This window comes from Amphibalanus amphitrite, unplaced genomic scaffold, assembly GCF_019059575.1.
Source record: "Amphibalanus amphitrite isolate SeventyFive unplaced genomic scaffold, NRLGWU_Aamphi_draft 000695F_arrow, whole genome shotgun sequence".
In the NCBI taxonomy this organism is placed as follows: domain Eukaryota; kingdom Metazoa; phylum Arthropoda; class Thecostraca; order Balanomorpha; family Balanidae; genus Amphibalanus; species Amphibalanus amphitrite.
The window spans coordinates 222,387-249,067 of record NW_024882189.1 but is presented as its reverse complement, the minus strand read 5'-3'; the positions used below and the strand labels follow the sequence as shown (position 1 = coordinate 249,067).

Genomic DNA, 26,681 nt, shown 5'->3' with positions numbered 1-26,681 from the left:
TTGTGACAGGTGGCCGTGGGTGTACAAAATCGTTCTCAAATGTTTTTTATTTTTCACGGCGACAGGCCAAGAGCCAATCCCGACCTTAGTACCTTTGCGGCATTACTGTTCGTCTGATGGGAGCATAGTGCGCAGGGCCTCGCTTCGTTCACATCGCACTCGCACGAACAATTTAAGGCTAATCGGTCTGAGTTAAACGTCTTAAAGTGGCACCGTTGTGTAAAAGTATGAGATGCAAAGTTGTTGCATTGCAAAAGTTGTTCGCCTTAGGTCGGCCGAGGTCCCCTCCTGAATGAAACCCAAGGGCCTAGAACGGCGCAGTGCGTTTCTCTGGGCCATGCGAGGATTGTAAATTCGCCGGGCCTGGTCCCACCGGAGAAGCGCACTTGATTTATCTCCATTTAGAGTTGATGAGTCGCTCACGCCAGTGTCCTGCCAATTACAGACCGGAGGAAGTACCCTCATGTCCTGCCACTCACAGACCGGTTAATTAGGGAGCAGCTGACCTCATGGACCTCATATTCCCGCCTCACGATCCAACAAACCCTGCACTCAGGATAGTGTGCAACATTTATTTGTACAGCTTTAAATAACATCTACGGTCAATGTATCCAACGAAGGTATTTTACAATTGAGACAACGCAACACAGCACGCATACCTGATTGCAATGCAATGTTTAAAACTTCAATGAGCGAAAGACAATACGTTCAGTTAGACAGTGCTGACTGGGAATAATCCAGGTACTCATCGTGTATGAGAATGAAATAAGCGCTGTACACAACCAAGCATGAACTGAAACAACTCATGATGACTATCACAAACGACACTATACGGGTCAGCGGCGGCGGCGGCGCGGCCGGGAACGCGCACAGTCCCGGCTCTCTATTATCGGTACACACGGATATATGGCTCAGACGGCGGCGGCGGCGCCTCTGCCGCGAACACGGCGCCATCCGGCGGACGGCGCGCTAACTACAGTTACTCGGAGCGGCCGCCGGGCGGCCCCGACGATCCGCCACAAACCAATACTGGGCGGTCGTCGCGCGGCGCCCGGCCGGCCGCTCCCCGGCCCTGTGGCCTACCCGCGGCCGCCGGGGAGCGCTCCTGTACCGACGGGTCGCAGCGGCCCGCAGTCGGCGCGTTACAGTAAATCCCACCCTCCTCGGGTCCGCACATACCCTCACCCACCCACCCACACACTCACACACCCACACACAGGTCAGCACACACCAGAAACACGTATACGGCCCGACCGGGCGACCCACTCTGTATGAAGATATGAAACGGGTCGCGGCTCGGCGCCGGGCGGCTGCCTCCGCCGCCGGCGCTCACGAAGCTGACTCGGGGCTAGGAATCGTTGGCGGGCCGGTCGGCGGCACGGGAGGAGACCAGGGGGATAGGGGGTCACGGCGACGGGTCGGGGTCGGGGGGGGGGGGGCAGAGCGGCGGGCGGCGCGCTCAGTTGGCGCCGCTGTCCACCGTGTAAATGTTAATGCCGTGATCCTTGAGGATGAAGAGCCGCTTCTCCACGGCGTCTTTGTCTGCGGGAGAGAGGGCGGGAGGTGGTCAGTGCTCTGCCCTCAGACGGGCGGGGCGGGGGCAGACCTGCCGACTGGTATATACAGCAGTACGTAACTATACAGAGTTTCACAGAGCCCCGTTCAGCGGTGGGGACACAGAGCCCGGTACAGGTACAGGCTACACTGCGCACAGACACAGGAAGGAGATCAGCAGGGGCAGACGGTGCAGCACAGTGGCCGCCCCCGCCCCGCCCTGTCCCTGTCCCAGAGGGTACTCACAGCGCTCGAGGGCCTTGCGGTCGTGGTCACACTTGGTCTGCTGTGAGAGCGCGTGCAGCAGGATGTGCGCCGTCTGGTAGCGGTGGAAGCACTCGTTGGGATTGCCGAACAGCTCATCGAGTGCCGCCTGCTGGCACTGCAACGGCCGGGGGACACCGGAGGTCAGCGGAGGGTCACCAGGGATCAGCGGAGGTCACCAGAGGTCACCAGAGGTCAGCGGAGGGTCACCAGAGGTCACCAGAGGTCACAGTGGCGTCGATAAGCTGGCGGACGAGACTAGCGAAATTTCACGAAAGATTAAAATGGAGAGTCCTGGGCCAGTCTGATGATATTCTCTCTCCACCCTTGCTATTCTGGCGCCCGCGTCAGCCGAGAGGGCGTCGCTCTCATTTGGCTGGTGGCAGCCACTCAGCTTGGCTGGCGGCCGCTCACCACGAGCCCGCAGCGTGCCGCGACCCGTCAGAGACAGCAGTGACGTCACCGCCGACGGTGACGTCATCCGTTCACCTTGAGTCGCCGCCAGCCAGTGACGCACGGCGCCCTCCACACAGATCGAATCACATCAACAAAACACCGGCCCGGCCGATATGTGGCGTCACTGGGCTCAAAGAACACCATCGACACCAGGGCAGCTGCTGACGATATATCTACCCGTACCCGCAACATTTTTAAGTCCCAAATCGTCAGAAAATAAATGTTTACGATGAACAAAATCAAAATTCGATGTTTTCCAGCATGTATCTGGACTCGCCCGTCACTCAGCCTCCCTATTCCCCGGGCAGAGCTGCGGCCAGGCGCCGTGGACACAGAGCTGCGGCCCGGCGCGGTGGACACAGAGCTGCGGCCGGGCGCCGTGGCCGTACCATTTCGATGGCGTGCTCGTAGATGAGTTTGTCGGCCTGCACGTGGCACGAGAACACGTCGAGGCCGGACTTTTCGACCACGTTGCCCTGGTTGAGGTGCTGGCAGGCCTGCAGACAGCGGCGGAACGTGTCGTTCATCTGGTGCAGCACTGAAACAGACGGGACCGGCGGACGGTCAGACACCGCGGAGCAGCCACAGTCAGAGGCGGCCTTCACCGCCCTCATCGGGCAGTCGTGGTGATGGACAGGACGGCGCGACTGTCCAGGGCTCTACTCCGGACCGGGACTGGCGGACCCCCCCCCCCCCCCGTCCTTGTCTTCCCCCAGTTCATCACGGATCGATACGGAACCGACCGCTCCGCTATCAAAGCTCGGGGACATCCAACTGGTCGGTCAGAAGAACGGCACACTGTACTGAGACGACAGACACCGAGGCATCCTATATCGACAGTCAGATAAGCCACTGCTCCTATCCTCCCAGTCTGGCTGGCTACGGGTCACCTCTGACCACCTCCCGCCGGTAACGGCCACCGAGCCGCGGCCGGGCGGCCGGCGCCCGTTTGAGAACCCCTGAACATGACGCCGCGCCTGTCATGATTAGATAAATACGGCGGCTATCCCCCCCCCCTGATCAGCCGGGAAGGTCAGCAAGGGGGGGGCTAGAGTAGCCGCATCGCCGCCCCGACCGGAGACGTCGGCTGACCTTCAGAGACACCCGCTGCGCACGGGGTCACAGAGGCCGGCGGCGCGCTGGGTGCGGGGATACAGAGGTCGCGCCGTCACCACACCGTGAACCGGCCGGCTGGTCACTCACTGGATGACAACCCGAACAAAGACGGTTAAAAAGGAATCGCCAGCTGGAGCGACAGGAAGGTCAGCTCTATTTCCATTTCGCCGCTCTTTGTTCACGTTTTGAATTTGGAATTTGATTCATCAGTCACTGTCGCAGCTACATTCTGCTGCCGTTTCTGGCTGAATGACGATATATTTTTACATGCAGTGGAAGGATTCCGAGCATCAGGTTGAAGGACGAGATTCTTCCGAATGTAACTAAGTAGTCGGATCTCAATCATTAACTGCAGTGCCAACGTGCCTTTTAAAGAGCGATTAAGGCAATGAATATTGCTACAAAATGACACCAGACCACCAGGCTGTCGAGAATGTTTGTATGAATATTATGGTAAGTTAAATTTCCTGGACTAGCTGAGCCGAACGCTTTGAGAAAAGACAGCAGTACATCATCATCCGTCACAATCGCATCTAACTTTGTCAGCAATGTTGGCCCTCATCCGTACGATGCCCGTGCCGGTTCGAGCCACCACCCATCCAGTCCCGTCACCGAACGTTGACCGCTGATTCACCGTCACGGTCGGACCGGTGTCTCGGTAACGAGTGTCACCCTGCCAGCCGGTCCCCGCGGGTACCGTCCGCGCCACCTGCCGCCACTGGAGCGGACAGACGGCCGCCCTCCACTGGTCAGCTCGGAGCGGACAAACGGCCGCCCTCCACTGGTCAGCTCGGAGCGGACAGACGGCCGCCCTCCACTGGTCAGCCGGCCCGCTCGGAGCGGACAGCCGGCCGCCCTCCACTGGTCAGCCGTCACTGGAGCGGACAGACGGCCGCCCTCCACTGGTCGGCCGCCCCGCTCGAAGCGGACAAACGGCCGCCCTCCACTGGTCAGCTCGGAGCGGACAGACGGCCGCCCTCCACTGGTCGGCCGCCCCGCTCGGAACGGCCGGCCGGCCGCCCTCCACTGGACAGCCGGCCCGCTCGGAGCGGACAGACGGCCGCCCTCCACTGGTCAGCTGTACCGCACAGAGCGGACAGCCGGCCGCCCTCCACTGGTCAGCTCGGAGCGGACAGACGGCCGCCCTCCACTGGTCGGCCGCCCCGCTCGGAACGGCCGGCCGGCCGCCCTCCACTGGACAGCCGGCCCGCTCGGAGCGGACAGCCGGCAGACCACCAGAGTCACTGACAGCAGTCGCCAGACCGGCACAGTGGACCGACCGGTCCGAGCCCAGTCTTTGTTGTCTGCCGGTGGTCGTGGCGCCGGGTGGTCCGGTCTGCCTGACCCGGCCCTGGTGAGCCCAGTCTCTTGACTCAACCCCGTCCGTCGTTTCCAGCCTCAGGACAATCAAATCCTTATCCGCCACGCGGCGACCCTCGATTCGGGCTGGACAGGCATCTTTATCTCATGCGGGCTGCTCCCTTGGAGCGGCACGCTGCTCCCGAGGGAGCGCACCCCGTAGCCGGGTGCAGTGAGTACTGGTCTGCCTGTCCTTTGAGACGGGCTCAGCCCCGGTGGCTCACTAGGGTGCCTGCCCAGGCCAATGTCTCCCCCTAATTCTTATCATCCTTCCAGCTCTGAAATGGTCTTGTCAGACCCAACAAAAAAGTCCCCGACTCGCCCCTGTCCCCGTGCTCACCTCTCCGCACGGCCACGGTGGGCTCCAGCTGACCGGCGCGCAGCTGCTCCTTGGCCAGCGACAGCGCCGACGAGAGCAGCTGCAGCGCCTTGGCGTGCAGCATCAGCTGCTCCAGCTTGCGCTGCTGCTCGCTGGGCGGCGCCTCCACCCGCACCGACTCTGCGCAGAGGGCGGGGCGGGTCACAGAGTGGGCCGGGCCGGCGGCGGGCGCCCCCACCGCACCGACTCTGCGCAGAGGGTGGGGCGGGTCACATAGATACAGAGCGGGCCGGCGGCGGTCCGCAGAAACAGAGACCGGACACGACACACGCAGGGGCGATCGCCGACACAACGGGAGGCATCAGTCACCGGAACAAAGTGGCCATCGCCGTGAATAGAACTAGTCACCCACCGTCTAGGGACCCCGCCCCGTCTGACCGCTCACAGGGGAGCGGGACTGGCAGGGCACTCACCGGCCAGCGCGGAGAACGGCGTCGCCTTGATGTCTGCCAGCTCGGTGATGCAGCCGACCAGCGCCATGATAAAGTTCAGCTTGGTCAGCGTCTCGTTGTGCGCCTCCTGGAGCGGCGGGCGGCGCGGTCAGAGACGGCCCAACGGTTACAGGCGGTCGGGGAGGGGCGCGGCGCGCGGTGTGAAGGTGACAGACAACCCGCCGGGAACAGCGGCACGGCGGCAGATGGGAGAGGGCAGCGAACTATCCACGTAACAGACGGAGCGCAGCGAACTCCACCGACGGGTAACCAGTCACGTATGTAGCGAGGCAGCAATGCAGCACCTGTTACTGCATAAATAAATTGATAATGGTAACAAGGGATGCGTATTGTAAATCTATTATGGAGCGGACAGTTGCCAGCAGAGTAAAACGGAAGAATTGCATGGCCATTGAACTTAAACAAAACAGCGCGCCGTTGCCAAGTCATATGACCATGAGTAGTTAGAATTCGACGTCACAAGGGGTGCAGTTGTACCGCAGTGCAGCTTTACGGCGCATATCAAACCGGCCAAACAAACGCTGGTAGGTGCTGGTAACAGGGAAGGAAAATCACATTACTCGACAAAAATAAATCAGAGTGCTGTCACCGGGCGGCCGGTCGGTGCACTAATCCTCACTGAGGGCCTGCTGCGACAGAGCTGTAAATCATACGGGGACGTCCGTGCAGTGGCCCCAAGGTCACAGCCGCCCGTCCCGGTCCGCCCCGTGTGTCCCGGTCCCGCACTCACGTCCAGCAGGGTCTCCTCGCGCAGTTCGGGCGCCGTGAACATGAGCGGCGGCTCCAGCGACGGCGGCGACGGGCCGAACGCCGTGATGTGCGGCGACTCCGGGAAGGCCAGGTTGTCGGGCGCGCGCGGCGGACCTGCGGACGGGGGGGGGGGCGGGTCGGTCAGACCGGCACCGGATCAGTCAGAGTAGAGAGACACCAGCCCGCCCGGGTCACCGCTGTCACCCCGCACTCCCCTCCAGTCAACACTCGATACAAACAGCATCACCCGAATCAGAGACTGAGCAGGAGATCACAGCACGGCATAGGGGAAGCATCTGTCACCTGATGAGCGGCACATCTGACAACAAACAGGGCCGTGACCTGTCATCCGGCCGTCACAGACGAAACGGAGCCAGCGGCGCGGGGACAGCGACCTTGGAGCGACTCCAAACGAGAGCCGCCGTCACAGTGATAGTCTTCATATCGACCCGCTCCGCTCCGCCCAGACCCCCAGTCTGAGGACACCCTCAGTCCCGGCTGACGACCGGCGCCGGTCACAGCGCGCCCGCGGTGATCCTCCGGCGGGCCGCTCTGACGTCAGGCTCTGTTTATATACAGCTCGACTCGGCGCCGGATGGCCGCCCCCTCCCCCTCCCTCTCTCTCCCAGGGTCGGGCGGGATCAATGGTCGGCGCCGCGCCGCCGCCGGCCGACGGTCCGTGCCGGCGGTCACCGGACCCAGCTCTGACCCAGGCCGTGCCACTGCACCGAGCACAGCTCTGACCCAGACCGTGCCACTGCACCCAGCAGGCTGGGCCGGCGGTCACCGGACCCAGCTCTGACACAGGCCGCGTCCCAAACTGGACCAGGCAGCGTCACCTGACCCAGGCCGTATGGGAGTCAGGCCGTGCCAAACGGACTGGGTGCGACATGGAGCCGTACGCAGGGGAAACGGCACACCGGCCACCGCCCCGGCGCGGCCCGTCCGACTGGTGTACCGCACACGGGGAGTGGCAGTCGCTGTTCCGCTACAGTCCAAATATTGGGCGCGCAACCGCCGTCCCTCCAGCGTCGTAACGGAGCCCGAGATAACAGCCGAGCTCAACACCGAGACACATTCTCCTGACATGCCCGGGGATGATGGGGGTCCGCCTCCGGACCCAGGCCATCGGCAACATACTACCGACCCCAGAGGAGGTTCGGCGCAGCGATGCGGTGGCGGCCCTCGTGGCCGCCTTCAGGGCCCTCCAGAGCCACTAAGGCTACACCGCGGCTGCGGGGACCGACAACAACAACAACAACAACAACAACAACAACAACAACAACAACAACAACAGCTCAACGAGCGGCGCTGCAGCGGTTGCCAACGGACCGAGTTGAGCGTTTGAACCGTCACGAGACCTATGACTCCTAGTTGTTAGTTGGCGCTTTATCATAAACAGAGTTACAACAGGCTGTAACGGCCGCTGCGAGACTGTTGTGTGGGCAGTTACGAGCTACCGACAGTCCTGCCGCCCGCCAGCAGCCCACGCACACCGTGTGAGCCGCTCCTCCCGCAGCCGCTCCGCGCTGGGCGAGCTGGACGGCCAACGCCGCCGGGCAGCGCCGGCCCCGGGAGCGGACCATCGTCAGCGGCCGGAGACGGCGCCGGCCAGCGCCGGCCGCCGACCAGCACGGAAATGGTGACTGACGTTGATGGTCACGGAAATGGTAATGTTGGTGAGGACGGGGATATCGACGACGCTCAGCTGTGATTGATGGGGGAGACGACCCTATCTCCGGACTCAGCTTTGGCAGGGGCGCAACCTGCGATAGTCTATTGGATGTTACGTAACACGTGATGAGGATTGGGTCTGGCACCAGACTACGCTTGGAAATTCGACGCGCGAAGAGGCCTGGAATTAGCTGGTCTCCGTTTTTGTTCTGGCCCATGTTGCGTGGTGGGACGGGTCAGGACCCCTCCCTGGTGGGACGCAGGTAGGACCGGTAGGGGGCTACCCCCGGTGCCGCCGCCGCGCCAGGCCCGTGCTGAGGAGCCGGCAGATGGTGGAGGTGGGTCACGTCATGTCACGTCACTTGACACCCCCGTGACGATCGATATCGAGCCCCGGGGACGGTCAGCGGAGCGGACACAGACACCGCCGGCTGGCCAGACACCAAGGACGCCGGCAGATTCAACCGCACCGCACCGACCATCAGCTTCATCCAAACAGCCCGCCAGCCAAACTCCACCAGAATGATAAATGGACAGACGTAATCCTAGATCGAGAAGTCTGTCAAAACTTCTCCGCGGCGCAGCCGGAGACGAAGTCATTCGCGCCCCAGGCAGGTTAACGACCTCTCCATCAGCGGATGGATCTATTTCAGAGCCTAATGGCGCGCGCCGCGATCGTGGCATACCTGCTCGGCACACCGACCCGGCCGCACATAACTCCTCGACACGTGCCACTGCGCCATCCACCTACCGCGGTGCCGGCTCCCGCCGCTCCCAGAATAGGCCCACCTCCGACCGCTGAGCCGAGCCGCCTTCCTCGGCCTCATGCTTCAGTGGCTCCCTCCCTCTTCCCTCCCCTCTCCCTTTCCTCCCTCTGTCCCCGCTGCCACTCACTGGTGTGCGAGTCTCTGGCGGCGCCGCTCTGGTAGGGCACCACCATGTTGTGCGGCAGGCCGGCGCGGCGCGGCAGAAACGGCAGGTTGGCGTCCGTGCGCGACCGGTGGAACTGCAGCGGGTGGCAGGCCATCTCGGGCAGCGTCATCGCCCGGCCGCCCAGCGACCTGTGACGGCACAGAGTACGGTAGGTATGAGGACGGAACCATTGACACCCACCAGGTGGTCACAAACGAGAGGTCGTGCTGCGGTGCGACTGTTAGTTCCTCAGTTCAGACAGACAGTGTCCCCAAGACAGCCGGCCGGCCGTCACGGCGGCTCACCTGATGTTGCCGCAGCTGTCGACGCTGCGCATGTTGACCAGGCTGCGGTCGGCCGCCTCGGTGACGGGCGGCAGCGCCGGCGGCGTCAGGCGGCCGCTGCGCCGGCGCGGGCTGACCGGACTGCGCACCGGCGGTGGAGAGTTGCCCACCGACCAGCGGCGCGGCGAGCCACCGGCCGGCGACGGGCCCAGCACGAACTGCACGGCCGGCGGCGACATGGAGCGGGCGTCCACCTCGGCCGGCGGCGGCTGGCCGGCCGGCCGCGGGCCGCCGCCGCCGCCGCTGCCGCCGCTCGACTGGCGCAGCAGCTGGTAGGTGTGCTTCTGCGAGGGCACCGGCTGCGGCTCGGCCATCAGACTGTGCTGTCCGCCCGGCGAGCCGGACATGGGCCGCGCCGTGTCCGAACCCGCCGAGGGCACGCTGTCGAGACACAGACTGACGGTCAGGTCAGAGGCAGCCCGGCACCGGAGGCCGGGTCAGGGCGGGACGGGTCAGATACTGCACAGACTGACGGTCAGGTCAGAGGCAGCCCGGCACCAGAGGCCGGGTCAGGGCGGGACGGGTCAGAGACTGACCAGTCGGAGAACAGCGGTGGCACGAAGGTGTCGATGCTGGTTCATAGAAGCTTCATTTGATAGACGGGTAGCAAGAGCAGAGTTATATGCTTATCGAATATAACTTATTTCATTCTCAGGCCATTCCTCAATTTTTAACATTAATAATTTCACACGAAATTTCAAAAGCTGAAGAATGTTTCACTAAATCAGTTGTGAGCCTCCCACAGAGACCGAGCCCGTGTCGGCGGTCGGCAGTGCGCTCACCGGGCCAGTCGCGCCGTGGGCAGCTCCTCCGTCATGTCGCTGGAGACGATGACGAACCCCTCCTCGTCGACGTCTGGCTGCGGCTGCTGCGGCGGACGGCGGGCGGCAGCGGCCGCGGCCGGCGCCGCCGCCGCCGCCGTCGGACTGCGCGACACCGGCGGCGGCAGCGCGCCCGGCCGCGGGCTCGGCGGCGCAGAGAACTGCGGCGGCGGAGAGGCCGGCGCCGGGCTGCTGGACAGCGGCGAGGGCGCCGAGCCGGCGTCGGCCGGCAGCGCGGCACTGACCGGCGCCGAGCTGACGCGCGCTGCCGCCGCCGGCCGCAGGAACCGGTGGCTGAAGAACTCGTCAAACTCGAGGCGGTCGCGCGCGTTGCGCTTCAGCAGCCGCGTCAGCAGGTCGCTGAGGTCAGCCGAGGTGCCCTGCGGGATCCTGCAGGCGGGGCGGAGCGGGGCGGGGGAAGGGGCTCAGTCCGAGGGACGCGGCCGACCGACCTGGACCAATACGGGGCGCGGTGGACCGCTCGATAAAGGAGCACGCACTGCAGTCACGGAACGGCCGGAACAAACGCCGAGCGGGACGGGGCGGTATTCACCAGCAATGTGAACGTGATGCAAGAAAAGTAACAAAGAAAATAGCCTGTCTTTAGTAACTTATGAAACTAATTATTAAATTAATTGCAAACTGGACAGCTAACATGCTCGTTAGATATTTAGAGTCTTCCTATTTAGGGATAAATAATACGACATTTCAGTGCGACCATTAGGAAATCGCATTGGTTATGGGAAACTCCACAAAATCCCACTGCCATCGATCTAACATAAAACAAACAGACGAAACCCGGCTCCGATTTCCACTGTAGCCGGGTGCGTGAGTGACAATAATTCCGGCAGCCCGGCTCCCTGCAACAATGAGCGCGCCCGGCGGCGGGTCGGCGACCCCCGGCGGCGCGCCCGGCCGCTTCCCACCGCGCCGGCAACCTTCAGAGTTCAGCTCCCACCAAGGCCAGCGGTGACGAGCGGCCGACACGGCCGGCGCCGCCGCACGTGCCGACGGACTCTGAGTGGTACCCGTCCCCGCTCGGTACATGCGGTACACCACACCACCCCGGCCCGGCCCGGTCCGCGCGTCACACTCACTTGGGCGACAGGTTGGCGTTGCGCTCGTAGAACTGTTTGAGCGCCTGCGGCGTGTTGGCGTGGAACGGCGCCTTTCCCGTCAGACACTGAAAGACGATGGTGCCCAGACTCCAGAGGTCCGCCTTGAGATCGTACTGGATCGACATGATCACCTCGGGGGCCTGCGGGGAGGGCAGGGGGAGGCGTCACGTCCCCGTCCGCCGGGACAGGACCCCTGGAAAGCACCACGGGCCGCTCAGCCGCTGCGTCCCTCCAGCACCGTCAGAGGGGCGACGCGCTCTCGATAAGATACCTCTGTTTGCTGCGGTGGGTATTGCGCAGCCCCCGGGCCGCCCCTAGCAACACGGCGGCTACCGGCAGAGGACAAACACCGGACGGGTCTGTGGTGAGTGCCGTGCGTGTCTGGGGGCGCACACGCCCCGGCCCGCCCCTCACAACCGGCTCTGCAGCCTGTGAGCCCCCTGCAGCCGGCAGCACACAGATACCACGGCGAAAACACACGATAAGCGGCTTACGTCTGGCGACACGGCGATCCCCATCAGTATTGGGCACATCGATTGCACCTATTGCGGCTAATTACAGACAGGGTTGGCAATCGGACCACCGGCCAACCGCAAAACAATTGCAAACAGATTCCTAAATACGCCAGACGATGTCAAACTGCTTGATACGATGTGCCCCTAATGTTTCGCTTGTCTTGAGAGCATCAGCAAGAAAAAACCTTAGTGCGAGCCTTCGTTAGTTGCAACTAGAATTCCCCGACTAATTGCCAAAATACCCCCCCCCCCCCCCACTCACCATACACATGGGCGATCCGCAGAGGGTAGCCACTACTCACCATAAGCGATCCGCAGACCGCAGAGGCAGCCACTACTCACCATGTACATGGGCGATCCGCAGAGGGTGGCCGCCATGACGCCGTCCTGCAGGAAGCGCGCGAACCCGAAGTCGGCGATCTTGAGCCGAATGTCTGTGGGCGCCGGCCGCGCGCGTCCCGGGTGGTGCGACAGCAGGATGTTCTGCGGCTTCAGGTCGCGGTGGATGATGCCCTTGGCGTGGAGCGCGCGCATGGCGCCGGCCAGCTGCCGCAGGAACAGCCGGATCGTGTCCTCCGACAGCGTGCCCTTGGCTGCGGGAGAGAGAGAGGAGGGGCAGGTCAGACCGACCGTCCTTAGATAGAGCGGAGGCCCCACATGACAAGAATCCCTTCAAAACGTGGCAAAGCACAGTTTGAGATAGTTCAGTGACTGTTCGAACCAATCAACGCATCATCAGCCATTTCTGCTGCAAACAGTTACCTTAAGGTTATCCTCATCCTAAGTCGATATAATTGGCAGGTGATTTTTGGTGGCGGCACCCAGTGATTCACTTAAAAACCAAACCGAACCACCAACCGGTCGGTCTAAGCCATTGGGTCCGCACTGATCAGTTACAAAGACGACCTCATGCGGCGGGGCCTTTCCTGTCGTGACGGTGCGCTTTTCCGCGGATCGCCCCGTCCCAGGTGTACCGGGTGCTTCCTACGCGGTACTGTCGCGGTCGTTCCCTGCCCGACGGCCCGGCTCCGCTGCAAAACAAACACCCAGCGGCGGCCAGCCCCGGCGGGCCGGCCTCAGAGGGCTCTCCGGTTCACTCCGGTCCGATCCCACCGGCCGCGCGGGGATAACGATTTTAGCTCGCCGCCGCCACCGCCGCCGCCACCGACCGAGTCTGCCCGGTGACAGTGAGAGGAGCGGGCCGGACCGACACCCGGGGACCCAGAGGGGCCGGAGGGCAGCCGTCGGCACACACTCACCGTGGAGGTAGTCTGCCAGGTCACCGCCGTTGCAGTACTGAAAACAGACCACACCGGATGTCAGCGCGGATGCATATAGACGCAGATAATCGCACGCGTGGAGTGGGGCGGGGATGGGCACTCCGCGGCAGAACCTTATCAACTGCTCTACCGGATGTATAGCAGAAAATGATACGGAGGGATCTGGTATCCATCTCAGGTGATCTCATCGTTTCAGTTTAACATCACCGCGGGGGCCGGAGACAAAGAGACCGGACCCGAGGCTGCGTGTGCGTATGCCGTATCACGGACAGGCCGACACGCCGCCGGTTTGAACAGCTGCGGTGGGCGAGCGGCTGGCCGGGCCCGGTGTTACGAGTCGCTGTGCGCGCGGCCGGCCGTTCCGGCCCGGTGGCGGCTCCCACAGCTACTCAGTGTCGGCAGGGAGTGGCCGTGACCGCCCGGTGGTGTCGTGCCGCCAAGTCCCACCGTAAACAGCGGCCGGCGCCGCACGGAGCCGGCCACACGGAACAGGTTACTGACTGGGTATTAACTGAGCACTGACCGGGTGCCGACTGGGTACTGACCGGGTATTAACTGAGCACTAACCAAGTACCGACTGGGTGCTGACTGGTACCGACTGACCGGGCAGAGTCGGCCCCACTCAGTACTGACCGGGTACTGAGTGGGGCCGACTCTGCTTCGGGCACAGCTAATGTGTAGACATCAGAAGCTTACTGGTTGTCGCCCCCACCCTGGCACCCACCCGTCACAGCTCGCCCAGTGCCTGGCTATAGACAGACTGGCTATAGCCCTTACGTTCTTCCCGCACCCGCCTCTGTCACGGACTGGTTATCGCCCCCTGTGTTATACCTGTACCCAGCCGTCTCGGACTGGCTGTCACTCCTCTACCCTGCCCGCACCCACCCGGTCTAGCACTAGCTGTCACCCCCAAATCTGTCCGCACTCACTCACCCCCCCCCCTATATTCTGCCCAGCACCCACCCGTCCCGGACCGGGTACCGCTCCTCTATATTCTGCCCAGCGTCCACCCGTCCCGGACCGGGCACCGCTCCTCTATATTCTGCCCAGCACCCCCATATCTGTCCGCACCCACCTCCATGACCAGGTAGACGTGGTTAGCCGACTCCTTGCAGTCCAGCAGCGCCACGATGTTTTCATGGCGCAGCTCGGTCAGCTCCTTCAGAATCTTTATCTCCTTGCTGAGCAGACTCTGAGATTTGGCCAGGTTCTTCTTGGTGATGCTTTTGATGGCCACCACAAACTCTGGGTTCTGAAATAGGGCGTGTGGTTAAGCATCTCTTGACGGAAACCTACGTATGATGACCATTTATTCTACGACCTAAGACAATTCCACTTGCTAAAACCCAAAATGAGGAGCATATCGGTGGGTTGAGCATTATCTGCGCCAGAAGGAACGTCTTCAGCAGAAGCGTCTTCATGGAAAGCCAGAAGTTCCAGCCTTTCCATCCTATCGTATTACAAATGGCGTGGGAATGGCACTCGTCAGCTCACTGATCAATGCGCGTACCGACCACAAGTCACCGGCCGGGGATAGTGTTACGTCGCCCTCAGTCCAGTCGTCGCCGGAGATCTCACCTGCTTCAGCTTTCCTTTGTAGACGACGGCGAAGGCGCCGTGTCCGATGAGATCTTTGGATGAGTACTCGTACTCGCCCAAACTATCCATTGTGTGTGTATATGTGCGCTGGTGTGGCCGGTAGTAGTTCACTGCTAGGACCGGGGCTTCATGTCCCGTCACTGGCGCGCGCTGGTGGCTGGTGTGGCCTCTCACTGGCGCCCCATCTGATCACCCAGCTCTGAAACACAGCGGCAGGGCGGCCGGGTCAGCCGGGAGGAGGTGTTCTGAGCGGACTCAGCCCGCTGATATAGTGCGGCACTGCGGCGGCAGGGCGGCCGGGTCAGCCGGGAGGTGTTACAGTGGGGCGGCAGGGCGGCCGGGTCAGCCGGGGAGGAGGTGTTCCGAGCGGACTCAGCCCGCTGATACAGGGCGGCCCGGGCCGGGTCAGCCGGGAGGAGATGTTCGGAGCGGACTCAGCCCGCTGATACAGGGCGGCCGGGTCGGCCGGGTCAGCCGGGAGCTGTCGGAGCGGGCAGGGGTGAGAGCAGATCAGACTGAGCATCCACACCTGGGTGAACGAATAGGGGTGATCTGGGCTGGTTATGTCCAGGACTCGGGAGCCAAGGAGCTGGGTAAAAGACAATTGCTCTTTGTGCACTAAAGAAATATTCTGCTCTGGCTCAATGAACTTGAGCCATTTTCATTGCTGAAGAAACATGAGAATTCACATGGGTATCAAGGAGATTGATTTTTCCTAATGTTCTGTATATTTGGTGACAAATTTGTAGATTTGGAAGGCAAAAAAGACCACAAGGCACAAATATATTAAAAGCAACTTAAAATAACAAAGAACATGTTCAAATAAAGATGTTTTCACTCAGGCACGCACTAGGTACCCATAATTATAGGTATGAGGAGGAAATTCCAATAACTCACATTTAAACCTCAAGGGTGCTTCCATTCTGACTTGCAAATTACTGCACAGAACTCACAACATAGACAAAAAAAAATTGTTTGATGAGACCATCAATCATGTAGGCTCAAGTGTTTAAGGTGAAATTAAATAAAAAGTTAGGTAAACTTTTTATTAAGAAAAAGTAAAGTACCTACCTAAAAAGTTAGGTACCTACCTAACCCAGTTCAAATTATCAATGAATCAGAATCATGACTTGGACTAGTGAGAAGATAAGAGGGCTGAGGGAGAACACAACATGCGCATAACGGACCAAAACAAAGTGCAAAAATATAGCGATTTCACGATATAAAAAATGATGCAGCTTTGCAGTCGTGGGCTATGGCCCAGGGAAGTGCTGCGCGGAACACCCACAATCGATCGATCCGTCCACGCCAGCGCACCTTCCCTGACAACGCCCGGAACACACTCAAAGGTCCAAGGTTCACGATAGTGGGATATCGCGACCATACCTGACACTATGGCAGACTGTACTGATAAACACACGCTTTACTTCCCGCTTACCTAAACATCACAGCCACCGCCGACACAACATCACGCCACCACCGTCCGATTTCCTTTGTTTTGCTGCGCCGCTTCCAGCCACAGCGACCAGTCGGCGCACTAAACAGCTGATGTAGGTGGCGCTGTCCAACAACGGAACGGGAAAGCCGCGCGTCCGCCAATAACGTAACGCGGCGTGCGCCGTCCGTTCAGCTGTGCCGTGGCCGGTGAATGGGGTCGATTTTCCCCGTTAGACTTATGCTAAATGGCACCAAAACAAAGACACCAGAATATGAGTAGCTTGTGGTCTGTAACGATCAGCACCGAGCCTACATGGCTAGTTTCCAATGCACCGGTCGGCCTCGATTTCTCGACACCGTCCAGTCGGCCGTCCACATATTACGCCGGTGGTGACGTAAAGTCGTCAGCCTTTTCGGCCGAATCACCGGTCGACACCGTGGCTCGGTGTTTCACAACGTGAAGCAAAAGGAATCCGCATGAGTTATTTTTGCCCAGAGTGACGGGAGGTCCGCATGTAACCAGTGAACGGACCATATCCCCTCGGCTAGGCCAGGTGGCCGGCCTAAGGGATCCGGATCCACGTGAGCGCCCCGCGGCTTTAGCAAACGAATGATTCACATAAGCCAGGGAAGCCATGCTGCGCTGACTCATACCGAAACGCTCAGCCGAGAAAGCACGTAATTCGAAGCTGGGGCACAAAACAAATCAGAGGTAGGAAGGTATCCGTGAGCATTGAGATTTGAGAGTGCAGAATCGCGAGGCAAACTGTCAAGCAACACACCTTGCCTTGAACACACATTGCCAAGTTGAGCGAACTACCGGCGTCACTGTACCGCTGCGCGAGCCATGCCGCCGCCGCCGCCGCCGCCGCCCGTATCGGCTGACGGCCTGAAGCCGCCGGCCGCCTGGCGACAGGGCACTGCGGCACAGCCGGCCGCCGCCTGCGCCGCGCCGCCTCCTCCTCATCCCCAATCGGGCAGTGAACCCCGCGGGCGACGGCCCGGCACGCCGCACGGCACGCGACCGGGCGTCCCACGCACAGCGACCGGGCGTCCCACGCAGCGCCCCTTCTGCCTCTGCGTATGTTGGTAGGGGAGACGGGAAACGAGGGACGGAGGCCGATCGAAGCTGGAGCGTCTGTCGCAGGCCAGACCCTCTCCGGTCCGGGCTGGCTGACCCGATTCTCGCCGACCCTCGGCGGGTCAGCAGACCGGACGCTGTCCGAGGATGCAGGTCACCTGGGTAAGGGGCGGGCAGCGGTCGCAACAGAGTTGACGATATCGGCCCTACGTCCCGTCAGACAGCCCGGGCAGACCTGCAACGTGGCTCGAACAGGCCGGGCGGACGGACCAGCAAGGCGTCCCGGGGAGACCTGCACGGCGTCCCTCCCCGACCTGCGGGCAGCAGGCCGTCCCGCTCGGACCAACACGGCGTCCCTCCCCGACCTGCCGGCAGCACGGCGTCCCTCCCGACCTGCGGGCAGCAGTGCGTCCCTCCCCGACCTGCCGGCAGCACGGCGTCCCTCCCGACCTGCGGGCAGCAGGCCGTCCCGCTCGGACCAGCAGGGCGTCCCTCCCCGACCTGCGGGCAGTAGGGCGTCCCTCCCCGACCTGCCGGCAGCACGGCGTCCCTCCCGACCTGCGGGCAGCAGGCCGTCCCTCTCGGACCAGCACGGCGTCCCTCCCCGACCTGCCGGCAGCAGGGCGTCCCGCTCGGCGCGGCGTGACGGCCGGGTGCAGTCACAGACGCCACCCAGAGCCGGCGTCATAAACTGGGTACGGTCTGTGCACGGCCACTCCGCGAGGCAGCAGAGCACGCCAGTCACAGGCCCAGAGGGCGCCGCGGCCCGGTCGCTCCGCGAGGCAGCAGAGCCCGCCAGTCACAGGCCCAGAGGAGGGCGCGGCCCGGCCGGCTGAGGCACAGGCCCAGAGGGCGCGGCCCGGTCGGCTGAGGCAGCAGAGCACACCGGAGTCACAGGAGGGCGCGGTCCGGCTGAGAGCCTCCGGCCCGGCTGACGGCCGGCAGTCAGACTCAGACGGACTGGCAGTCAGACTCAGACGGACACGCGGCACTGCAGGACAGCACAGACGGCTCCCGTACCGCAGACGGCTCCCGCACCGCGGACGGCTCCTGTACCGCAGACGGCTCCCTGTACCGCAGTTGGACCAGACGCGGTGCTGCGCCGGTGGGGACGTTCTGATGTAATCCGGCGGCACCGATCGGGCCCAATCGAAACTGCTCGGGCCGCGGCTCCATATGGAGCGGCCGGCTGCACCACTGGTCTGCCCGGGAGACCCCGTTCCAGTCAGTCGGCCGACCGATACCCTTCTCCCGGTGTATGTACGGTCGGAAAGTCGGTAATTACATCCGCGAGCTAATGGAATGAGAAGCCATGGGCAGACGAATGCAGCAGCTGGAAGACCGGAGTTAAAACCGATCAGTGACAGGTCAGCCATGCTCGGTACAGTATAGACCTTGGGGTAGTCCCTCCACCTTGGCCAGCTGGCAGTTCAACAATCACCTGCTTTGACCCCTAGCGAGAAACGGCCCGAGCCAGTGGAATGAGGCTAATCGCCCGTCGGGAGCAACACTTGAAAAAAGGCATCGGAAAATCATACCTGGTTGATGATCACCGGAACTCCCCATATTAGAAACTCAAGAAAGAAAAGAACCATTTTAGCCGAAAAATTTCGAGGGAAGACGACGACGCGAAACACCATATTTCGCAAAGGAGCAGCCGGGACCGGGCTCATATGTTGAGCAGCCTATTTCCTTTCCGAAGGGCCCGGTCCGGTCAGAGGTGAACGACCCCCTGGGCGCAGGTCAGCTGCACGACACGGCACCCGAATACACCCGGAAGGAGCACGGTCTGCGCGGACCCGGCGGCTAACGGGCGACACATTACCGGTGACGGCGGTACGCGGCAGAACGTAAACCGCGGCGGCACCGCTATAGGCTGAGGCGCGGCAGCACGGCCCACATATGTACAGCTCACCGACATAGCCAGCGACGGAAACCGCGCCGGTAGCCGCCACGGCACACACGCACACACATGCAATTACAGGCCGGGCCTTATCGACGTCGGTGGTACAGGCCGCACGCACAGGGCGTGACACACAGGCCACAGCACACGGACACACCAGAATTCTCCCTCACAGACCGCAGATACGAACCAGACCATGGAGGCAGACCATGCACCGGTGACACATCCCACAGTCCCGGACTCCACCTGCCGGTCATCTTGCAGCGGCGGCACCCGCACAGCACAAACCCAGAGACTGCGTGGGCGCCGGCAGCAGCCCTCGCCACTCAGCTGTCTGTGACCGCCGGCCGTCTGAGCGGTGACATCAGACCGTGCTGTGCGCAGTACCCCCTCTACCCCCACAGTTCGACCGCCGGGCGCCGCCCCCGGAGTCTCCGGCTCCCGGTGGCGACGTCATCGGACTGTGACGTCAGCACCCCCTACGACGCTGATGATGGGCGTCACAGCACACCCACGGCAAATCCTCGACACACACATTAGCCTGCGTCTGGGAGCCGCACCATAGTCATCACACATGGATCGAACGTGCTGTGGCCCAGCGTGCGCCTACCTTTACTGCCGCCGTCCCTGCAGGCCGGCCAGTCCTCTGAATCGCCGCTGCGGACATAGGTACTGTACGAAGCTAGGGGGGTTAGGTGGGATGGGATGACGGTGGCCAATAGCTGTAACTGGATGTAGGTGGGACAGTACTGGGTGGCCGCTACTGTAGGTAGCTGGGACAATGCCCGACGGCTGCTACTTAGGTAGCTGGGACAGAGCCCGACGGCTGCTACTGTATAGGTAGCTGGGACAGTTCCCCACGGCACCTGCTGTAGGCAGCTGCGACAGTGCCCGATGTGGGACTGCCCGCATGGCGCGCCGACCGCCGTGGCCGGAGTCGGAGCCAGAGTCGGGCCGACGGCGCGGCGCCCAGATGTCCGTCCCGCCATCGATCGGAGCCGGTCGGCCTTCCCCAGAGCGCGCCACCGGGAGGGAGGGGGGGGGGGGGGTTACTGACACTCCCCTCCCCTGTCCCCCAGGGTGCACCACCGGCTAGTGGCCCGACCGACTCTGGAGGAACTGCTGGTCCGGCAAGAGCCCCAACGCGCTTAGATGCATAGGTGGTTGCCGCTGCCTTTTGTTGGGCAATGGGCATGTTTGTACAGAGATTCTTACAGATAGTTTGTACGTAAAGCAAGGTAAGACACATTTAGCAATGGGCACCATCAGAGCTTTGAGACTCGAATTTATGGTCAATTATCCCAGCCTACCTAATCCGGCGAAACGGTTGTTACGTCGACTTGTTTCCGCGTGGTCGTGCGTGCCTCAAACGCAATGCGGTACAGCATCACTCCAGGCGCGCGCAGTGCGGCACAGCATCACTTCAGGCGCTAGCCACTAGTGCCATCTATGGGCAGAAATGGTAAAGAATCTCAGTCCTGCGAGTGCGTTTTGCGTGAACAGGGGCGTGTTTGTTTCTGGAATATTCTAAATTGACAGCAGTTTTCTAAATACGACGCTGTGAGACGAATCAACATCGATGCAGTTTTACCTTATATGATTTAAAGGTGAGAAGCTCCCAGCCACGTTAGAGGTTATTTCAAAATCGATGATTTCCTTGGTGTTTATAAATAGCATCTGCTGAAGATCATTGGGTGGAATCGCAGTTCTCAGAGCCGGTAATACAGGCAGATTGCAGACTGCCAATTTAACACGTCGTTACACCGGTAGCGGAGGTACGTAGCGGCGCAATGCAGCACGCTGTTATTATCAATCAATCGCTGACTCGCTCCCACATATAAATGCAGATCCTGAAAGCGTCCGTGCGCTCAGCCTTGCAAATCCCTTGCGTCATTATGCCTGTCGGCACAGTTGCCGCACGATTTGCAAGTTAAATCGAATTGCCAAATCGCCTTGATCCTGTGTTCATGGCCTTCGCAGTTCGTACCCAGCGTGTGTCACCGGCTGTATCACAAACTCAGCAACTCCGTAACTCTGTCTCTGAGTTCTGACCCAGAAACGTGCTGGAAGGAGACCGAAAGGCGATGTGGCCCACCACTTTGTAGTGCTAAACAATAAACATCGAGAGAGTACCTTCATAATCACCGCCCGTGGCCGAGTTAGGGCACGGAACTGGAGCTGAGAGGCGGCTGAACGGGCCACGGTAAAATACGTCTGTTCACGACACGTTAGGCAGTGGAGACTATAAGAGACCTGTATCCCTTTCCAGTCCGTGATGCCCGCGTCCAGTTTGTCCGTGACGCCTCTCACACGTGACTGGCCGCTGACAAAAACAGCCGGCAGCGCCGACCGGTGTCTGACCGACAAACCTGCCCCTGTTAGCGGCCGGCCGACCACGCCGTGCTGCGAGCGAGTCCCGACCGGCCGACCCCGTCCCGATCAGCTGAGCTGCGCCGGCAAAAACGGCACAGTCCGACCGGCCCGATCATTGAACTGGGCGGGAGGAGGGCGCCTGAGGTGACCCTGTGTGGCAGGGGAGGGGTCTGTCTGTAGTTGTACGGCAGCTGTTATAGCAAATAACACACCAATGCACCAACCACCTGTGGGAGCTGCGAAGCACATCGCCTCACTATCCCCGCGTAACGTTACACACCAGCCCTTCCCGTCCCGTCCCGTCCCTGCGCAGTGCGCAGCCCACCACACAGCCCACCGTTGGCCCGTTTCCTAAATTCAGCGGCCTCTGTGTTATGGTGCGCGCCACATTTCTGGCGCTCTCGGCTCGTTATGTAAGGGCCGACATCCCGCCCCGTCGGCGGCTGCCAACACCTGGCTCTCTGCTCCTCCCCGGCGCGCGCTGACGGCCCGCTGAGGTTCACCGGGTGCGGCCAGTGACCTCGCTGCAGCGCGTGAGTCTGCAACAACAACAAACGCGGCCGACGGCAGCGCCGGCCGCCCCAGGCGGCGACCCGCCGCGCCGGGTCGAGCCGGTCGGCGCACCACGTCATGGGCACGTGACACTGTGACAGGCCGGCCGGGCCACGCTGCGTAGCACGCCCCGGTCACGTGTACCGCCGGCTGCGCGGAAGTGGGCCAGGGAGCCCGCCGAGCGTTCTGTTGTGGCGCGGAGAGCGGCGCGTCCTCCGTCGAGCGCGGCACGCGACGCGACGCCAGCTGAGCGCCCGAGCCGCGCGCGCCGCGAGCCGTGACCCGTCCTCAGCCACAAACACCGCACCCCACCAACACCGCAGTCACGGCTGGCTACACTGAGCCTGCGGCGTAATAAACAGGGACAGGTGAGCTATGGTGAGCGGCGACCCGGCTGGTTCGCGGTGCGTCGTGCGGTGGTCGGGGCCCCGGCGGAGAGTTGCGCAGTCGCGGCGCGGTGAAGGTGGACAGCCCACCGCTCCCAAACTTGGCGCTCCTACTCGACAGACCCGGCGACACTGAGGCTCCGGCCCCGAGCTCGACCATCTCTCCAGAGCTCACGGCCGCGGCCAGAGCGGCTCACTGCGTCCCCGGGCTCAGCGGCTCAGAGGCTCACTGCGTCACGGAGCGGCTCAGAGGCTCACTGCGTCTCAATGTGGCTCACCCGAGCCGAATAGACGGCGGTTTGAGTGGGCTTTGGTCGAGATTTACTTTTAAAAATCGTCGCCAGCTGCCGCAGCAGAACTGGCAATTCAATTGACTGGAACTGGATGCAGTTCACTCCACGGGTCATGCTGAACAGAAGACTGGCCTACGTTGACTCTGCCAGCAGATCGGTGACTTTAACTAGCCGGGTTGGTTTTCGAACAGTGGCTACTTTTTACATCCAAGGTATCACCCGTTTTAGAAAATGCTGACTCATGGCTGACGCAGTGAGTAAAAAATGTTTGCCTGATCAGCAGGAACTAATCTCTATGTTCTGACACGCTTGCCGTGAGCTTGTACAGAACACAAACAAAGTCGGGCGGCACGTGTTGGCACAAAAAGTCCCGACTACCGTGACGCTAGGTTTTCCATGGTGAATCCGACTGTGTTTATTTTCTGTGATTTTCACTGGATCGGGTCTGGTCACACCTGTGAGATATCAGCAGCGCCCGGACGGCAGCCGGTGCGCCGGGAAGGGCTCCATCAGACGGCTCCTCCGCCGTGTCTGCAGCACAAATAGCAGACGGGAGGCCCGTATAGACGACGGCTGACCCCATTCCGCAGAAACACCCCGTCCCCATCCCCCCCACCCCGTCAGGAGCCGCTCATGACCTCGAGGCCAGTTTTAGACGCCGGGCGCGTTCTGCGCAGTACATTTTCCTCACAGCTGTATGGTATGACGCACACGGTGGAGGCGTCCCTCCGTTCGGCAGCTCGCGGCGCCATCCCGGACGGGTGGCTCTGTATGAGAGTGCCGACCAGTCCACCGACCTGTGACCTGTGACCCGTGCACTGTGCAGTCCTCTGTCCCGCCGCGGCGCTTCCCTCAGTCCAGCCGCTGCGTTATATAACCTCCAGTCGGCAGACCCCACCAGTCCGCCGCCCTCCGATCCCGCCGCGCTGTGAAGTCCTCTCCAGTCCGCCACCCTCCCGCCGCGCTGTGAAGTCCTCTCCAGTCCGCCGTCCTCCCGCCGCCGTCCTCCCGCCGCGCTGTGAAGTCCTCTCCAGTCCGCCGCCCTCCCGCCGCGCTGTGAAGTCCTCTCCAGTTCGCCGCCCTTCCGCCGCGCTGTGAAGTCCTCTCCAGTCCGCCGTCCTCCCGCCGCGCTGTGAAGTCCTCTCCAGTCCGCCACCCTCCCGCCGCGCTGTGAAGTCCTCTCCAGTCCGCCGTCCTCCCGCCGCGCTGTGAAGTCCTCTCCAGTCCGCCGACCGCCCTCCCGCCGCGCTGTGAAGTCCTCTCCAGTCCGCCGACCGCCGCCGCCCGGACGCCGCGGGGTCACGGCCAGTGCGGTGGGTCCGTGGCGTCCCGTAACCAGCCATAATGCAGGCGGCCTTCAGCGGCAGACGGAGGCATCTCAGACAGCCGGGCGCGGCGGCCGGAGTCGCCATCACCGGACTGAGCTCGGGTGACGCCCTCCTATACACCACAGCCAGGGCACGCCGCGGCTCCGGCTGCAGGGTAGCGATTAGGGCCGCGATGTCTCACGATCAGGGAACAGGCCGTGCCGCGACGGCAAGAGGACCAGCCGTGACAGCGTGGGCGACCGTCAGGGCAGTCCGTGGTTACCGTGGGCGACCGTCAGGGCAGTCCGTGGTTACTGACCGTCAGAGCGGTCCATGGTTCCGTGGGCGGTCGGCGCTGGCCCGGGCCGCCCGGTCGGCCGGCGCCCGCTGTTACTGCGCAGCCGGCCGCCGCCACCGGTCGGTTCCCCGAACTGCCCCGCGTCGGCTCCCGACCGAGACGGCGCACCGCCCGGCCGCCGAGCGAAGCCAACCACTCTCGCTTTTCACGGAGACTGCCGACTGCAGGCGGCCGCGCCTATGATGCACCTGTCTGGACTAGCAACAATCGATCATAGATCGGAGACGAATAGCGTACCGAGCAACCGGCTGTCAATGCCGCGGGGAGATCGATAGACGTGAATAGTGCATACAAAGTCAAGCGTAAGAAATAGCTATACCAATATCAAAGTCTGGAAATAATTCATTGTAACAAACGAAACTGCTGAAGCTCCGAGACGGAAAGTTACTGGCTGTTGGGTTAGAACAGGACTGACGCACGACCCCGGCCACTGCCACTCAAACGACATCAAAGAAGCGTCGGGGCCCCGACAGCCGTGTCGAACTCCGTCGGCTCCGAGCACGGCAAAACAGAGCTGCCCTGAGCCCGTCAGCTCAGGATGCGACAAAAAGAGTCAGTTACGCCAGCAGCCGCGGTTCGAACCGACACCGGTGCCGGGGCGGCGTCCGGCGACCTCCTGCGCCGCTGAAATCAGTCGCTCCTCGGCCGGGCTCGGCGCCGGGGTAGAGGGACTGTGCAGCCAGCACGGCACTGCATAACAAACAGAACCGCATGCGAGTGACAAAAACCTGCACAACATTGGATAGGCGGTTTGCACAGGTAAACTGACACCGTGTTAGGGTGCAAAACATGATTGGGTAGGCAACGCGACGTTTAATGGTTAAATAAAGGGGTAACGAAAGTGAGGGTTGAATGTTGAGTCGTTGACGCTACGGTCTTGCAGCTGAGTAATTCAGTAAATAAATAGCCCTTCCCAGTACGTTGCCGCTGGTGTTTGGAGCCGGTGCTTTGTCCAAACAGACCGGCGCGAACCGCACCGGCCGTCCGCCCGTCGGAAGGTATCGTGACTCAGCTGGGGATGGGGAACAATAACAAAGAGCGCCGGCCGCCCGGTGTGAGCGTCTATCAGCAGGTCCGGTCCCAGCGCCGCCGAGCACGACACAGGTCCGGTCCCAGCGTGCTTCGAGCACGTCGCAGCGCGCCACCGCCGGAGGGCACGGGAGGCACACGGCTCGTAAGGACACGGGAGGCGCACGGCGTCCTAACAGCGTCGTAACTCCCAGCAGACACAGAGGAGAGCACAGCGTCCCGACGGAAACAGGGAGTGAACAACATCCTAACGGACACAGGGAGCGAACGGCATCACAACGGACACGGGGAGCGCGCAGTGGACGATCCAGCTTACCTCGTAAGGGATACAGCCGCACACTGGAGACTAGACGCCGAGCGAAACGTGCACTGCCCAAACAAAAACTGAGGGACTCGTTTCCTGCCTCACACCTGCTGTGGCTGAGATTCTACGCGTCACATCCGCACGGTTCACACATACACTGTCAGCTGCCTATACTGCGTAGTCTATCCCCGAACGTTATTTGTTACGTAACCTTGTGTTTACGCACACACCTGCGGAAAACTACCAGGGTTCGGTCGGTGGGTGGTTGTGCCGCCGGCGGGTCCGGTCGGACCTCACTGACGGGCAGCGGCCGCTCCCAGCCAGGTTAGCACGCAGTAGACCGCCGCCCAGCCGCCGCCGTCGACAACATCCTGAACGGGCGGCCTTGGCGCCGCCGGCCCATGGATGAACGTATATGACAATGACGGCCTTGGGCGGCGGCGGCGAGCCCCATGCGGAGCTGTGGCGGCGACTGCGTGGTCCCGCCCCCGGAGTGAGGAGACCATCCCCGGCTGCACACGAACGGAAGGGGTGGAGGGGTATAGTTAGGGGTGATCGGTCATCGACACAAACACCTCCGTGCGATTCCCACGGCGCCGGCCCGGTATCCGGCGGGGGTCGCGGTGTTTACCTGAGGGTGGGCGCGGCGCGGCGGTCGGCGGCTGCTGTGCCGCTCTCTCTCTCTCTCTGTCTCGATGCTCCTCACGCAGGCAGCTGCCGGGCCGGCCGCGGCGGGCAGTCCGTTACACGTCTGACGGCGGACCACTCCCCCACCGTGCTCACGGCCGCTCAGCTGAGGGCCGACTGACGACCGATGGCCGCCGCCGCCGCGCGCCGAGCGCCGCCGCCCCCGCACCCCGCCCGCCGCGCGCTCCGCCCCGCGCCCCGGCCACCGCCGCCGGCCACTGTGGACTTTAAATAGGGGTGCGGGGACGCTGCCCTGTTGTGAACCGAACAGAGGGCAGGGAGGGAGGGAATGTCGGCGGCAGGGGGTGAAAGGGCTGCGGGCGGCCGGCGACAGCGGACCCGCTCATCGACCGATCGGTATACAGCGTCAGACCGGCC

The 26,681-nt window shown here is 62.2% G+C and overlaps 1 protein-coding gene across 1 annotated transcript; it reads right to left on the bottom strand.

Annotated features, from left to right (window-relative positions):
• Positions 1 to 552: 552 nt before the first annotated feature.
• LOC122364735 (serine/threonine-protein kinase unc-51-like) lies at positions 553 to 26,403 on the bottom strand. The gene is made up of 16 exons (XM_043335420.1): positions 26,248 to 26,403; positions 14,573 to 14,792; positions 14,070 to 14,246; positions 12,974 to 13,010; positions 12,057 to 12,307; positions 11,179 to 11,339; positions 10,237 to 10,471; positions 10,043 to 10,176; positions 9,222 to 9,656; positions 8,899 to 9,065; positions 6,311 to 6,444; positions 5,542 to 5,647; positions 5,090 to 5,248; positions 2,664 to 2,812; positions 1,801 to 1,936; positions 553 to 1,542 (listed from the first exon to the last, which is right to left on the bottom strand). The coding sequence occupies exons 2-16, from the start codon at positions 14,660 to 14,662 to the stop codon at positions 1,460 to 1,462; spliced, it is 2,454 nt and encodes an 817-aa protein (XP_043191355.1). The 5' UTR covers positions 14,663 to 14,792; positions 26,248 to 26,403; the 3' UTR covers positions 553 to 1,459.
• Between the last annotated feature and the right edge of the window lie 278 nt (positions 26,404 to 26,681).

Bases quoted from the DNA above. Each gene is read 5' to 3' on its own strand.
- LOC122364735 (XM_043335420.1), bottom strand. From the start codon at position 14,662: ATGGATAGTTTGGGCGAGTACGAGTACTCATCCAAAGATCTCATCGGA. The intron at 10,472-11,178 runs GTGAGTGTGACG...CCCCGCCTGCAG, and splicing joins AACGCCAACCTGTCGCCCAA to GATCCCGCAGGGCACCTCGG. The intron at 1,937-2,663 runs GTACGGCCACGG...CGGCCGTTGCAG, and splicing joins ACGAGCACGCCATCGAAATG to TGCCAGCAGGCGGCACTCGA.